The sequence below is a fragment of the Petromyzon marinus genome, chromosome 71, assembly GCF_048934315.1.
Source record: "Petromyzon marinus isolate PM22_M1 ecotype Great Lakes invasive population chromosome 71, UKy_Petmar_22M1.pri1.0, whole genome shotgun sequence".
Taxonomy (NCBI): domain Eukaryota; kingdom Metazoa; phylum Chordata; class Hyperoartia; order Petromyzontiformes; family Petromyzontidae; genus Petromyzon; species Petromyzon marinus.
In genome coordinates, this window is record NC_133737.1 from 400,654 (window position 1) to 415,341 (window position 14,688).

At 45.1% G+C, this 14,688-nt stretch overlaps 3 protein-coding genes across 5 annotated transcripts in view; all 3 read right to left on the reverse strand.

Moving 5' to 3' along the window:
- LOC142906835 (uncharacterized) overlaps positions 1 to 14,688 on the reverse strand; it is a 129,584-nt gene that overhangs the window by 76,728 nt on the left and 38,168 nt on the right. The window lies entirely within an intron of this gene.
- LOC142906872 (uncharacterized) lies at positions 883 to 3,891 on the reverse strand. Its single transcript, XM_076055582.1, has one exon. The coding sequence runs from the start codon at positions 2,103 to 2,105 to the stop codon at positions 1,113 to 1,115; it is 993 nt and encodes a 330-aa protein (XP_075911697.1). The 5' UTR covers positions 2,106 to 3,891; the 3' UTR covers positions 883 to 1,112.
- Positions 5,478 to 12,922, reverse strand: LOC142906833 (uncharacterized). Of its 3 annotated transcripts, none has more exons than XM_076055456.1 (4): positions 12,828 to 12,922; positions 11,916 to 11,978; positions 11,028 to 11,144; positions 5,478 to 9,490 (listed from the first exon to the last, which is right to left on the reverse strand). In XM_076055456.1, the coding sequence occupies exon 4, from the start codon at positions 9,460 to 9,462 to the stop codon at positions 7,891 to 7,893; it is 1,572 nt and encodes a 523-aa protein (XP_075911571.1). In that variant the 5' UTR covers positions 9,463 to 9,490; positions 11,028 to 11,144; positions 11,916 to 11,978; positions 12,828 to 12,922; the 3' UTR covers positions 5,478 to 7,890. The 3 variants fall into 3 exon arrangements, with proteins under 3 accessions (XP_075911571.1, XP_075911570.1, XP_075911572.1); XM_076055455.1 differs by having other exon boundaries at positions 11,022 to 11,144; XM_076055457.1 differs by lacking the exon at positions 11,028 to 11,144.

Below are 14,688 nucleotides of genomic sequence, written 5' to 3' on the forward strand. Positions count from 1 at the left end.
GTATGATACGGAGCATCGGGAGCTTGCGTGGAGGCGTCGTTTGTGTGCAATTTTTGTCGTAACTTTCCTGGCCCAAGGCCGTAAATGGTTGTGAGGGGCGCCGCAGGCGGTCAGGCTTGCTTCAACCCTTGGTTGTGAACATCCAGACATTAATCAGCAAGGAGCATTTCACGTCCTAATTCGACAAAATCTACGTCAACACGTAATACAAAATTATAATTCGTGTTGTAGAGAATGTATCTCCTCTATGTGTAACTTTTGAGTGGTATGCCGTGTTATTGATGAATGATCAGAGTGTGCTCCCTATTTCAAAGACAATGAGTTGCTCCAGAGGGAGAAGCTTCCTGAAACATAAAAATACCCTTTGACCTGTATCACAAGAACAATGAGTCTCACCTGAGTTATCTGTACAGATTACTTCCAAAACAGACTTTGTCCTAACATCACTTGTTCAATGTTTGACCCTTTTACACAAAATATTACATGTACGTACACAATCAGACAAGTATTCATTCTAAATAAATGAGTCATTTTAAATTTGTTCATTACTGCACTGAAATATACTGCATCAGGTTACATCGCATTAACAAGAAGCTATTTAAAAAACATATGCACCATCTGCTTAACAGTGTATGTACAACATACTATTGCGCCATTCAAAACCATTGCATGCTGGCGTCTGGGTCAAAATTGATCAAATTCTAAACATTACCTACAAAGTCCACATCCAAGATGCCACATCAACCATCGCCCCCTACTGACAGGCTCTTGTCCACATGCAGGCCGGTGCAGGGCCACCACCTTGTGCCACAGGGGCAGCTGCTACTTGTGGATCATTTTCGAGTGTTTGAGACAAAATACGATACAAAACTACGAATTTCAAGAGGCGATTAAGCATGCACCATATAAATGGAATTATTAGAACCTTGTGAATGCTTGAGAGCTTATTGGCTCTCGCTCATGGATAGAGATCTGCCCAACCCACAGGTCCACAAGAACTGGCCGCTCTTACCCTGCAGGTTTAACCGAGGAATTGAGTGTTCAACTTCACATTCTTGTCATTAAAGGCCTGTGAAAAAAGGTGCATCTATTGGAGCGACATCGTCTCAAGCTTACACATCTACTGGGTCTCCATTTGACTTTGTATTGTCTCGGAAGTCCACCCACACCTCCACTTCCACAAACTGCTGGGAGTTGCCTCGCTCTGCCTCGCAGTTAGAATTCTCCTCCTGCTTCACGTTGCCTCCATCGATGTGAAGGTCCGATTTTTGAGTTGAATCTTCATCTTCACATTTTACCCTCACTTCTACGCTCCTCACCATCACTTCTTCACATTTCACCTTCACTTCTTCATATTTCACCTCGATACCTTTAAAAGTGTCCAAGCTGGGATTTTCTTCCAGTTCTTGTTTCATGAGGGATGGGCTCATTGCGGCACTTTGACTTCCACAAGCTGATTTCAGACTCCACTCCTTGTGGATCTTCTGATGCTTGTGTGTTCTCTGGTGTACATGAAGATTTGATGAACGTGAAAATGCCTTCCCACACACACTGCACTTGAAGGGTTTCTCTCCCGTGTGAGTTCTCTGGTGTCTTTGAAGATTTGATGAATCTGAAAACGCCTTCCCACACACACTGCACTTGAAGGGTTTATCTCCCGTGTGTGTTCTCTGGTGTGTTACAAGACTAGTTGACTGTGCAAACGCCTTCCCACACACACTGCACTTGAAGGGTTTATCTCCCGTGTGTGTTCTCTGGTGTGTTACAAGAGTAGTTGACTGTGCAAACGCCTTCCCACACACACTGCATTTGAACGGTTTCTCTCCCGTGTGAGTTCTCTGGTGTATAACAAGAATATATGAACGTGAAAACGCCTTCCCACACACACTGCACTTGAAGGGTTTCTCTCCTGTGTGTGTTCTCTGGTGTCTTTTAAGAAGTGATGACTCTGCAAATGCCTTATCACACACACTGCACTTGAAGGGTTTCTCTCCTGTGTGTGTTCTCTTGTGCTGAGTCAAACTTCTAGTATGATCCGTGCTGTATGCACACTGGTCGCATTGATGCCTTTTTGCACCGAGCTGTGCCGAGTGCCTTTGCTCCATCAGACCAATTTTGCAGAGGAAGCAACAGAGGAAGCGTCAGCTGCAGACAGAAAAAAAGGTATCCACACAATCTACACAACAGTACACAGTCACACGTAACTTACACATCTATGCTTATATATTCATATCATGAAAAAGTGTCCCAAATTCATCACACGGGCGGTTATGGTACTCAATGAGAGGGCAAATGGTCATATACGTGCCTCGAAGCCCTCGAATCTTCAAAATGAATGTTAACCCAAAACTCACTCAATTTCGGCTGTCTGGCCTCAAAAGGAATATTTATGAAAGCTAAATTCAGCTGACATAGCAAAGGGTATGGAAAAATACGATTTGTGTTATGCATAAACGCATATATTAATGTTCAATCACAACTTAGAGGTGTGAAGCCAGGCACAGATGTCCTTGGATGCTGGGATGAACAGCTCCGACTTCAGCTGCACGTGTGCTGTGATAACTACCTGGCTCAATAGAACTAATATATTTTACTACAAATACAAACTTGACCCTGTCACACACTGGCATGGCAAACAGTTGGTGGTGTGTCCAGACGCATGCCTGGCCACCTTCATCCGCTCATTATTAATGCTTCCTTACTCCACCAAGTAATTAATTGAAGGTCAATCAACATCGCCGAGGCTGCGTGTCTCTCTCTACATGTGGTGAGATGTTAACTACCTCTCCTGGCATACAGGAAGTCGTGGGTTGGATCCCGACCCTGGCGCCTGCTGTATATTTGGAGTTTACGTGTCTCTCTCTCTCTCTCCCTGTGGCCGCGTGGATTTCCCTCCGGATCCCCCAGTTGCCCCCACTCCACATGCAGAGTGAACACTGCCACGCGTCTAGAGTGAACACTACCACGCATCTAGAGTGAACACCGCCATGCGTCTAGAGTGAACACCGCCATGCGTCTAGAGTGAACACCGCCACGCGTCTAGAGTGAACACCGCCACGCGTCTAGAGTGAACACCGCCATGCGTCTAGAGTGAACACCGCCACACGTCTAGAGTGAACACCGCCACACGTCTAGAGTGAACACCGCCACACGTCTAGAGTGAACACCGCCACGCGTCTAGAGTGAACACCGCCACGCGTCTAGAGTGAACACCACGACGCGTCTAGAGTGAACACCACCACACGTCTAGAGTGAACAGCACCAAGTGTCTAGAGCAGTGGTTCTTAACCTGGGTTCGATCGAACCCCAGGGGTTCGGTGAGTCGATCTCAGGGGTTCGGCAGAGCCCCCGCCACGGAGGTCCGGACACACTTGAATTATTGTGTAAATTTGTGATGACACACACGGCCCGCTTGGCCATCACTGGCTGCAGATGATCATGCTACACTGCTTGGCCAATCAGCGCTGCGGGGAATTTAGTGCGTACTCAGTAGTCAACGTGTGACTGTTGTTGTCGTACGTCGTGTGATTTCTTTAATATTTTATCCATACTAACTATGTCGGGCAAAAGAAGAAAGTGGTCGGACGAATATGTACAACATGGATTCTCATGTATCACGGAACGTGATGGGAGTGAGCATCCTATCTGCATGATTTGCAACGCCAAGTTGAGCAACTCTAGTCTTGCACCGGCAAAACTAAAGGAACACTTCTTGAAGCTGCATGGAGACGGGGAATACAAGAACACAACACTTGCTGAATTCAGGGTGAAGAGAGCCAGATTCGATGAAAGGGCCACTCTGCCTGCTCTTGGATTTGTACCTGTTAACAAACCGATCCTGACAGCATCGTACGAAGTTGCTTACCTGATCGCAAAGCAGGGCAAGCCACACACCATTGGTGAAACACTTGTGAAACCAGCTGCATTAAAGATGGCGAATCTGATACTCGGAACAGCGGCCGAAGGTAAATTATCCCAAATTCCCCTTTCAAATGACACCGTCAGTGACAGAATAGAAGACATGAGTAAAGACATCTTGGCTCAAGTAGTCGCGGATCTGATTTCAAGCCCGGCAAAATTCAGCCTTCAACTCGACGAAACCACAGACGTTTCTGATCTAAGCCAGCTTGCTGTTTTTGTACGCTATGTGAAAGACGACATGATAAAAGAAGAGTTTTTATTTTGTAAGCCTCTTACAACAACAACGAAGGCAGCCGATGTGAAGAAGCTTGTGGATGACTTCTTCAGAGACAACAATCTTTCATGGGATATGGTTTCTGCAGTTTGTACGGACGGAGCTCCAGTCATGCTGGGAAGAAAGTCTGGTTTTGGTGCGCTAGTAAAGGCCGATGCACCACACATCATTGTGACGCATTGTATTCTGCACAGGCATGCGTTGGCAACAAAAACCTTACCTCCAAAAATGGCAGAAGTATTAAAAACTGTGATGGAATGTGTGAACTATGTGCGAAAAAGTGCTCTGAGGCACCGCATCTTCAGTGAGCTGTGTAAAGAAATGGGCTCTGAATTTGAGGTACTTCTGCTCCATTCTAATATTCGGTGGTTATCCCGGGGACAGGTGCTGAATCGTGTTTTTGCCATGCGTGTGGAATTAGCCCTGTTATTGCAAGAGCACCAACACTGCCATGCAGATTGCTTCAAAAATCCTGAGTTCATTCTCATTTTAGCGTACATGGCTGAAATATTCGCAGCTCTCAATCATCTCAATCAGCAGATGCAGGGTGGTGGAGTCAATATCATGGAAGCGGAAGAACACCTGAAGGCTTTTCAAAAAAAGCTACCGTTATGGAAACGACGAACAGAGAACAATAACTTCGCAAACTTCCCGCTTCTGGACGACTGTGCAAGTAAGATCGAAGATGTGTCTGGAATCGGAGATATTTCTGTATCCACGGAACTGAAGCAAACAATTGCCACGCACTTAGATGAGCTTGCAAAGTCTCTCGACGGATATTTCCCTACAAGAGTCATATCAAGCATGGGTGAGACAGCCGTTCACGTTTGCTGTTGAAACAGCAGATGTCAATGATGAATTCCTCAACGAAATCATTGAAATTCAGCAGAGCCAGGTTCAACAGCAACTCTTCAGAACAACAACGCTCTCAACGTTTTGGTGTCGACAAATGAACAAGTATCCAGTTATTGCTAAGAAAGCCCTGGATTTTTTTATACCATTTGTTACAACATATCTTTGTGAGCAATCCTTTTCGAGGATGCTGGACATAAAAACGAAGAAAAGGAACAGACTTTGCTGTGAAAATGACATGAGAGTGGCACTTGCCAAGGTGAAGCCACGCATATCTGAACTGATCTCTCAAAGGCAACAGCAGAAGTCACATTGATTTCCAGGTATGTAATTTGTTGTGAGTTTATGCATTGTGTTGGTTTTATTATTTGAACAAGGTAATGTTCATGCACGGCTCATTTTGTGTACCAGTAAAAAACATATCTACGTCTTGAATTTGAAAAAAATCACATTTTATTTTTCACTAAAGAGGGGTTCGGTGAATGCGCATATGAAACTGGTGGGGTTCGGTACCTCCAACAAGGTTAAGAACCACTGCTCTAAAAGATTTGATTTATCAAATCTTTCCAATGATTGCTAAGATAGAATCCATCCATTTGATAAATCATTTCAGTTCTTGATTGATTGTTCACGCTTACAGTGGCTTTCAGACAGCATACATTATAAAAAAAATTCGTCTCCCCCCTCCTCTTTTCAAAAAAATAGATGGACTAGTCCTGGGCAAACTTCCAATCGCTGCGCGTGACGCCAACGTTTTTTATAAATAAATAAATGTGCCGTTTTAAAAATAAATGTATGCAAACCGACACACCTGATGATGACCGTTTGAGTTATGGTCGAAACGTCGTGAGAATATTTTATTGTTTTATATATATTTTGTTATTTTGTTGTTTCTCTTCAACGTGACTTTACCGAAAAAACTAAGAATATGAATTACTGCAGTCACGAAAGCTTTAAATCAAAATTTACAATTATCTAATTCAAAATAATACAATTCAAAGTTGTTTCATTTTAAATCGGGAGCTTGCGTGGAGGCGTCGTTCGTGTGCAATTTTTTTCGTGACTTTCCTGGCCCCAGGCCGTAAATGGTTGTGAGGGGCACCGCAGGCGATCTGGCTTGCTTCAAGCCATGGTTGTTAACATCCAGACGTTAATCAGCAAGGGCCATTTCTTGTCCTAATTCGAGAAAATCTACATCAACATGTAATACAAAATTATAATTCGTGTTGTAGAGAATGTATCTCCTCTACGTGTAACTTTTGAGTGGTATGCCTTGTAACTGATGAATGATCCGAGTGTGCTCCCTATTTCAAAGACAATGAGTTGCTCCAGAGGGAGAAGCTTCCTGAAACATAAAATACCCTTTGACCTGTATCACAAGAACAATGAGTCTCACCTGAGTTATCTGTACAGGTTACTTCCAAAACACACACTTTGTCTTAACATCACTTATTCAATGTTTGACCCTTATACACAAAATGTTACATGTACGTACACAATCAAACAAGTATTCATTCTAAATTATTGACAGGCATCTGAACAAAATTGAATTACAGGTGCACCCCAAGCCTGTTCCCACCCCTCCCCCCCCCCGCTTCTGTGTATATGCAAGATGTGCTGTTTTGAGCTGCCGCAAGATGAGCTGCCACTCTCCTTTTGCTCCCCCCCCCCCCAACCTTATTTCCTATTTAAGCTTCTGTTCACCTCTCTCTCTTTGCCTCTCCGTCTTTCCTACTGACCATGTACCTCGTATTTTCACTCTGTCTATGCTGGTTTGTGCAATCCAGAAGTTGAACACGAAATTTAACACTTCTGAAATTCGTGGTCCGCCAGGAAGTGTCTGTGTTGTTGGCCTGACTGGTTGTGCTTCACATGTTTTTTAGGTTTGTTAAATTCTCGTCTCTCATCTTTTTTACCTCCATGATTTGTTCTTGCCATGATTTGTCCTTGACACCTGGTGAAGATCGCTTGTGTTGTGATCTAAACGTCGTGATTGTTTTGTATTTAATATAATTTTATTGTATTTCTACATGTGACTTTACCGAAAAAACCAATGAGTAAGGTTACATCGCATTAACAAGAAGCTATTTAAAAAAAATATGCACCGTCTGCTTAACAGTGTATGTACAACATACTATTGCGCCAAAACGAGTTGGCCATTGCATGCTGGCGTCTGGGTCAAAATGTATCAAATTCTAAACATTACCTACAAACTACACAACCAAGATGCCACATCAACCATCACCCCCTACTGACAGGCTCTTGTCCACATGCAGGCCAGTGCAGGGCCACCACCTTATGCCACACAGGGGCAGCTGCTATTTGGGGGTGCTCTTCGAGTGTTTGAGACAAGATACGATACAAAACTCCGAATTGCCAGAGGCGATTAAGCAACCACCATATAATTGGAATAATTAGAACCTTGTGAATGCTTGGGAGCTTATTGACTCTCGCTCATGGTTAGAGATCTACCCAACCCACAGGTCCACAAAGACTGGCCGCTCTTACCCTGCAGGTTGAACCTAGGAATTGAGTGTTCAACTTTATTGTTGTCATTAAAGGCCTGTGACAAAGGTGCATCTATTGGAGCGACATCGTCTCAAGCTTACACATCTAACGTGTCTCCAATTGACTTCGTATTGTCTCGGAGGAAGTCCACCCACACCTCCACTTCCACAAACTGCTGAGAATTGCCTCGCTCTGCCTCACAGTCAGAATTCTCCTCCTGCTTCACGTTTCCTCCATTAATGTGTCGGTCCGACTTTGGAGTTGAATCATCTTCACATTTTACCTTCACTTCTTCGCTCTTCACCATCACTTGTTCATATTTCACCTCTATACCTTTAAAAGTGTCCAAGCTTGGATTTTCTTCCGGTTCTTGTTTCATGAGGGATGGGCTCATTGCGCCACTTTGACTTCCACAAGCTGATTTCAGACTCCACTCCTTGTGGGTCTTCTGATGCTTGTGAGTTCTCTGGTGTCTTTGAAGTTGTGGTGACTGCAAACGCCTTCCCACACACACTGCACTTGAAGGGTTTCTCTCCCATGTGTGTTCTCTGGTGTACATGAAGATTTGATGAAAGTGTAAACGCCGTCCCACACACACTGCACTTGAAGGGTTTCTCTCCTGTGTGTGTTCTCTGGTGTTTTTTAAGAGTAGATGAATGTGCAAACGCCTTCCCACACACACTGCACTTGAAGGGTTTCTCTCCTGTGTGTGTTCTCTGGTGTTTTACAAGAGCAGATGAATCTGAAAACGCCTTCCCACACACACTGCACTTGAAGGGTTTCTCTCCTGTGTGAGTTCTCTGGTGTGTTACAAGAGTAGATGACTGTGTGAACGCCTTCCCACACACACTGCACTTGAAGGGTTTATCTCCTGTGTGTGTTCTCTGGTGTGTTACAAGAGTAGATGAATGTGCAAACGCCTTCCCACACACACTGCACTTGAAGGGTTTCTCTCCTGTGTGAGTTCTCTGGTGTGTTACAAGAGTAGATGACTGTGTGAACGCCTTCCCACACACACTGCACTTGAAGGGTTTATTTCCCGTGTGTGTTCTCTGGTGTTTTACAAGAGTAGATGAAATTGAAAACGCCTTCCCACACACACTGCACTTGAAGGGTTTATCTCCTGTGTGTGTTCTCTGGTGTGTTACAAGAGTAGATGAACGTGCAAACGCCTTCCCACACACACTGCACTTGAAGGGTTTCTCTCCCATGTGTCTTCTCTCGTGTGGTACAAGAGCAGATGAATCTGCAAACGCCTTCCCACACACACTGCACTTGAAGGGTTTCTCTCCTGTGTGTGTTCTCTGGTGTGGTACAAGATCAGATGAATCTGCAAACGCCTTCCCACACACACTGCACTTGAAGGGTTTCTCTCCTGTGTGTGTTCTCTGGTGTTTTACAAGAGCAGATGAATCTGAAAACGCCTTCCCACACACACTGCACTTGAAGGGTTTCTCTCCCGTGTGAGTTCTCTGGTGTACTTGAAGATGTGATGAATGTGCAAACGCCTTCCCACACACACTGCACTTAAAGGGTTTCTCACCCGTGTGTGTTCTCTGGTGTGCTACAAGAGGAGATGAATGTGCAAACGCCTTCCCACACACACTGCACTTGAAGGGTTTCTCTCCCGTGTGTGTTTTCTGGTGTATTTGAAGATGTGGTGAATGTGAAAACGCCTTCCCACACACACTGCACTTGAAGGGTTTCTCTCCCGTGTGTGTTCTCTGGTGTGCTACAAGAGCAGATGACTGTGAAAATGCCTTCCCGCACACACTGCACTTGAAGGGTTTCTCTCCTGTGTGAGTTATCTGGTGCCGTGTCAAATGTTCAGTACTATCCGTGCTGTTTGCACGCCAGTTGCATTGATGCCTGTTTGCACCGAGCTGCGCTGAGTGACTCTGCTCCATCAGACAAATTCTGCAGAGGAAGCGACAGCTGCAGAGAGAAAAAAAAGAATATCCACACCATCTACACGTCAGTATTGAGGCACAGAGGAATGCATACACACAGTAACACATGACTTACACATCTATACTTATTCATATATTCATGATATAGTGAAAAAGTGTCCCAAATTCATCACACGGGCTGTTATGGCACACAACGAGAGGGTGAATGTCATAAACATGCCTGGAAGCCCTCGTATCTTCAAAATGAATGTTAACCCAAAACTCCGAGCACACAATTTCGGCTATCTGGCTTCAAAAGGAATACTTATGAAAGCTAAATTCAGCTGACATAGCAAAGGCTGTTGAAAATAATACTGTTTGTGTTATGCAGAAATGCATAAATTAATGTTCAATCGCAACTTAGAGGTGTGAAGCCAGGCACAGATGTCCTTGAATGCTGGGATGAACAGTTCTGACTTCAACTGCACATGTGCTGTGATAACTTCCTGACTCCATTCTTACAAAAAGTTCCAGAGGAAATAAAAAATAAACTGTTTTGATATAACCTCCTTGCTCAATAGAGTTAATAGACTTTACTGCAAATACAAACTTGACCCTGTCACACACTCAGAGGTGGAGCCAGGATTTTCAGGAAGATGGGGCAACCCCTTCAGCAATGAAAAATGATAGGAGTTGTTAGTAAGTAAGGAGTTGTTAGTAAGTAAGTTGTCAGTATGTAAGGAGTTGTTAGTAAGCGAGGAGTTGTTAGTAAGGAGTTGTTAGTAAGGAGTTGTAAGGAGTTGTTAGTTAGTAAGGACTTGTCCCTTGCTTTTTTTATTTGACGCGTATGATAGGCATCGCGCTCGCTGAAGGTGTTTGCCATCAGGGAAGTCGTGTACTGTATACGCAACTGCGCACAATTCTGTGAGTCGCTTGTAACAGCTTTGCCGTGACTTATTGCCAATTTTGGACTCGGACTGTTGTCCTCTCATAGAGTCCCTGGCACGTAATAATATGCCACACGGTGGCAGTGGGGGTCGCAAAATGCTGATTTATCTATATATATAAAAGGGAAATTTGTGAATTTGCGTCTGTTTGAAATGTTCAGCATACTTCCCGACATGCAACAAACTTGAAATTTGACATGTGGGTAGCTTCCAGACTGGACACAATGCACAAAGTATTAAAATAGTCGTCATCTGAGATGTCACCTTATGCGGCAGCGTTACGCAGTGTGCCTGCTAACGTCACGCATCCCCCCCCCCCAACACTCCGCGAAGGCCGTGTTTTAATCCAAGACAAGAATTAAAGTCCCGGGCAAAGCCGGGCAGTAAAGCTAGTCTATATATAAAAGGGAAATGTGTGGACATGTGTGTGTGTGTGTCTGTTCGAAATGTTTAGCATACTTCCCAACATGCAACACACTTGAAATTTGGCATGTGGGTAGGTTCCATACTTTACACAATGAAAAAACTATAAGAAATTACTTGTATATTTGGGGGGGGGAGGGTGGGAGACCATGGAGTGTATGACGTCAACCCGCAACACACCTGAGTTAAGTAGTTTGTAATGCTTACCCGTACCATATGGCTCGTCGCACGCCATACTTCTAGAGCTGTTAACAGCATGCCGGGAGATTTTATGTGGCGCTTTGCTCCTGGCCGATGAAGCCATTGGCTTCTCGGAGTTTCAATACATATCTGTGCGAAGAACGTGTACAACGGCTATCTTAAACATGAAGCAGAAATTACAACTGTTTGTTTGTGTGAAGCAGCAAAAACTCTCCAACGCTGAGCTCTGGCGTCATGAAATTTGCACAGCTTATGTTGTCTGGAATTTCTAAGTTAACACGACTATTTTCAGCTCGCCACGTCATTCTCTTCTGGAGTGGCCAAAATCGACCTTACGTAGAAGTGGATTAAGGTTGAATTTCCTTGAGTGAAAACATCCGATTTAGGAAACTTGATTTGTTTCAGCTTTTTTCTTTCTTGAAAGCATCAAATTTTTTCAGGGGTTTTCGGTGAAAGGGAATATGAAATTTATCCAAGACAAGAATACAAGTCCCGGGCGAAGCCGGGTAGTGAAGCTAGTTACTAACAAACCCCAATGATCCGATCGAAATTAGGGATTTCGATCGGACCATTGGGGGGGGCACGTGCCACCCCACCCCCACTGGCTCCACCACTGTCACACACTGGCATGGTTCACTGGTGGTGGTGTGTCCAGACCCACGCCTGGCCACCTTCACATGTTCAGTATTAATGCTTCCTCACTCCACCAAGAAATTCATTGAGGATCAATCAACACAGCCGAGGCTGCATGTCTCCCTCTCTCTCCCCGTGGTCGCGTGGATTTCCCTCCCGATCCCCCGGTTTCCCCTCCACATGTAGAGAGTGAACACCACCACGCGTCTAGAGTGAACACCGCCATGCGTCAAGAGTAAACACCGCCACGCTGTTGACGAGCCTCACCTTGTGATGTGGGCAGGTTGCGTCTGAAAACAAAAGCAGTACAGCAGCTCAAGCGGGCTTGGCCTGGTAAAAAAATAATGAAATAAAAACTGCGTGAATATTTAAAAGTAAAACAAAGTGACAAAGTGGCGAGCCGTGTGAAGACAAATTCAACTTAAGCGAGAGAATTGAAGCAAACGCGATCAGGCGAGGGCAGGAAGCAAGGCCCCACGTGACTAGGCCCCGCGCTGTAAAGTTCCAACCTGGACATCGCTTCCATGCTCGCTGCTACTCAATTGACATCCATACGAGAGAGAGAGCGAGGCTCTACCTCGGTAAACAACCACCACCACAACCACCACAACCACAATCACTACATCCACCACAACCACCACCACTACATCCACCACAACAACCACCAAAACCACCACCACTACAACAACCACCACAAACACCACCACTACAGCAACCACCACAAACACCACGACTACAACAACCACCACAAACACCACGACTACAACAACCACCACCACAACAACCACAACCACCACCACAACAACCACCACCACAACAACCACAACCACCACAACAACACCACAACAACCACCACCACAACAACCACCACAACAACCACAACAACAACCACCACCACAACAACCACCACAACAAGTAAAACAAAGTGACAAAGTGGCGAGCCGAGTGAAGACAAATTAAACTTAAGCGAGAGAATTGAAGCAAACGCGATCAGGCGAGGGCAGGAGGCAAGGCCCCACGTGGCTAGGCCCCGCGCTGTAAAGTTCCAACCTGGACATCGCTTCCATGCTCGCTGCTAATCAATTTACATCCCTACAAGAGAGAGAGAGCGAGGCTCTACCTCGGTAAACAACAACCATCACAACCACAACCACCACAACCGCGATGAGAATTTCTCACCTCGGATTTCAGGGCACGGAGGAGCAGCAGCTTCCTGTTACTTTGTGACGTCACGCCGCAGCAGGAGTTGACATGACGTCACTTGCGGGGAACGACAACACTCCCCTCCAACAATGAGCGGCTCTGTAACTTAAATAAATTATGTTAATGAGCCTGGCCCATACGTGGAGGGATTGGCATGGGTGCCGAACTCGTCGCAATAAACTCGCGACGGCTTTCATGAATATATTATGTTAATGAGCCGCCAGTCACCTGGAGTAGCTTTGCCCAAATAAGGATTCTACTTGAACAGATAAGGGAAGTGACCCAGGCAGAGGTGACGTCACGCTCAAGGGCGCGGTGGACGGGGTGGGGTGAATACCTTGGTGACATGACGTCACTAGCGAGGTACACCTCCCCCTGGCGTTTCACGCCGATGAGGTAATGCTGAGTGTTGACGTCACAGAGCGGGGTTGGAGTTTAAGTTGATTTAGATTCATTTTCCATTGCTCCCTCCCTTGATCAGAGAACCCTTGGGTGTGTGAGCTCAGCAACAACTCTGTGTGTGTACACTGTGTGTGTGTGTACATACTGCGTGTGTGTACATACTGCGTGTGTGTACATACTGCGTGTGTGTACATACTGCGTGTGTGTGCACACTGTGTGTGTGTACACTGTGTGTGTGTACACTGTGTGTGTGTACACTGTGTGTGTGTGTACACTGTGTGTAGACTGCGTGTGTGTACACTGCGTGTGTGTACATACTGTGTGTGCACATACTGTGTGTGTGTACATACTGTGTGTGTGTTTACACTGTGTGTGTGTGTGCACACTGTGTGTGTGTCACTGTGTGTGTACACTGTGTGTGTGTACACTGGGTGTACACTGTGTGTGTACACTGTGTGTGTGTACACTGTGTGTGTACACTGTGTGTTTGTGTACACAATGTGTCTGTGTACACGGTGTGTTGTGTGTACACTGTGTGTGTGTGTACACTGTGTGCGTGTGTACATTGTGGGTGTGTACACTGTGTGTGTGTGTACACTACTGTGTGTGTACACACTGTGTGTGTGTGTACACGGTGTGTGTGTGTACACTGCGTGTGTGTACACTGTGTGTGTATACATACTGTGTGTGTGTACATACTGTGTGTGTGTACACACACTGTGTGTACGTACACACTGTGTGTGTACGTACACACACACACTGTGTGTGTACGTACACACTGTGTCTGTACATTGTGTGTGTGTGCACTGTGTGTGTGTACACTGTGTGCGTGTACACGGTGTGTGTGTTTACACTGTGTGCGTGTGTACATTGTGTGTGTGTACACTGTGTGTGTGTGTACACTCTGTGTGTGTGGGGGCCAAGCCTCCACGCAGATTGAGGCCAGCCGAGTGTAGGTGCATTCTATTTTGACTTAAAACTTTCGTGACTGCAGGAATCAATATTCTTGGTTCTTTCGGTAAAGTCAAGTAAATTTTAAAACATGTTACATTAAAGAAAAAAAATTAAACGAAATGACAATTCCAATAATAAAAATAAACAATTTTTTTCGTTATTTTTGTTTTCTATTTACATGACTTTAATCAGAAAGCGTATTAATCAGAAAGGGTTTTATTCGCCATGAATGTTCGCACAGACAAGGAATTTACTTTGGCAGGAAGGTGCATACAGTCAACATATAGGAATCTTAAATAAGTGGTATACAAGTCTAACTATACTAAAGGTACAAGGTCTAACTAACACTAAGGGGCTAAAGCAGTGGTTCTTAACCTGGGTTCGATCGAACCCCAGGGGTTCGGTGAGTCGATCTCAGGGGTTCGGCAGAGCCCCCGCCACGGAGGTCCGGACACACTTGAATTATTGTGTAAATTTGTGA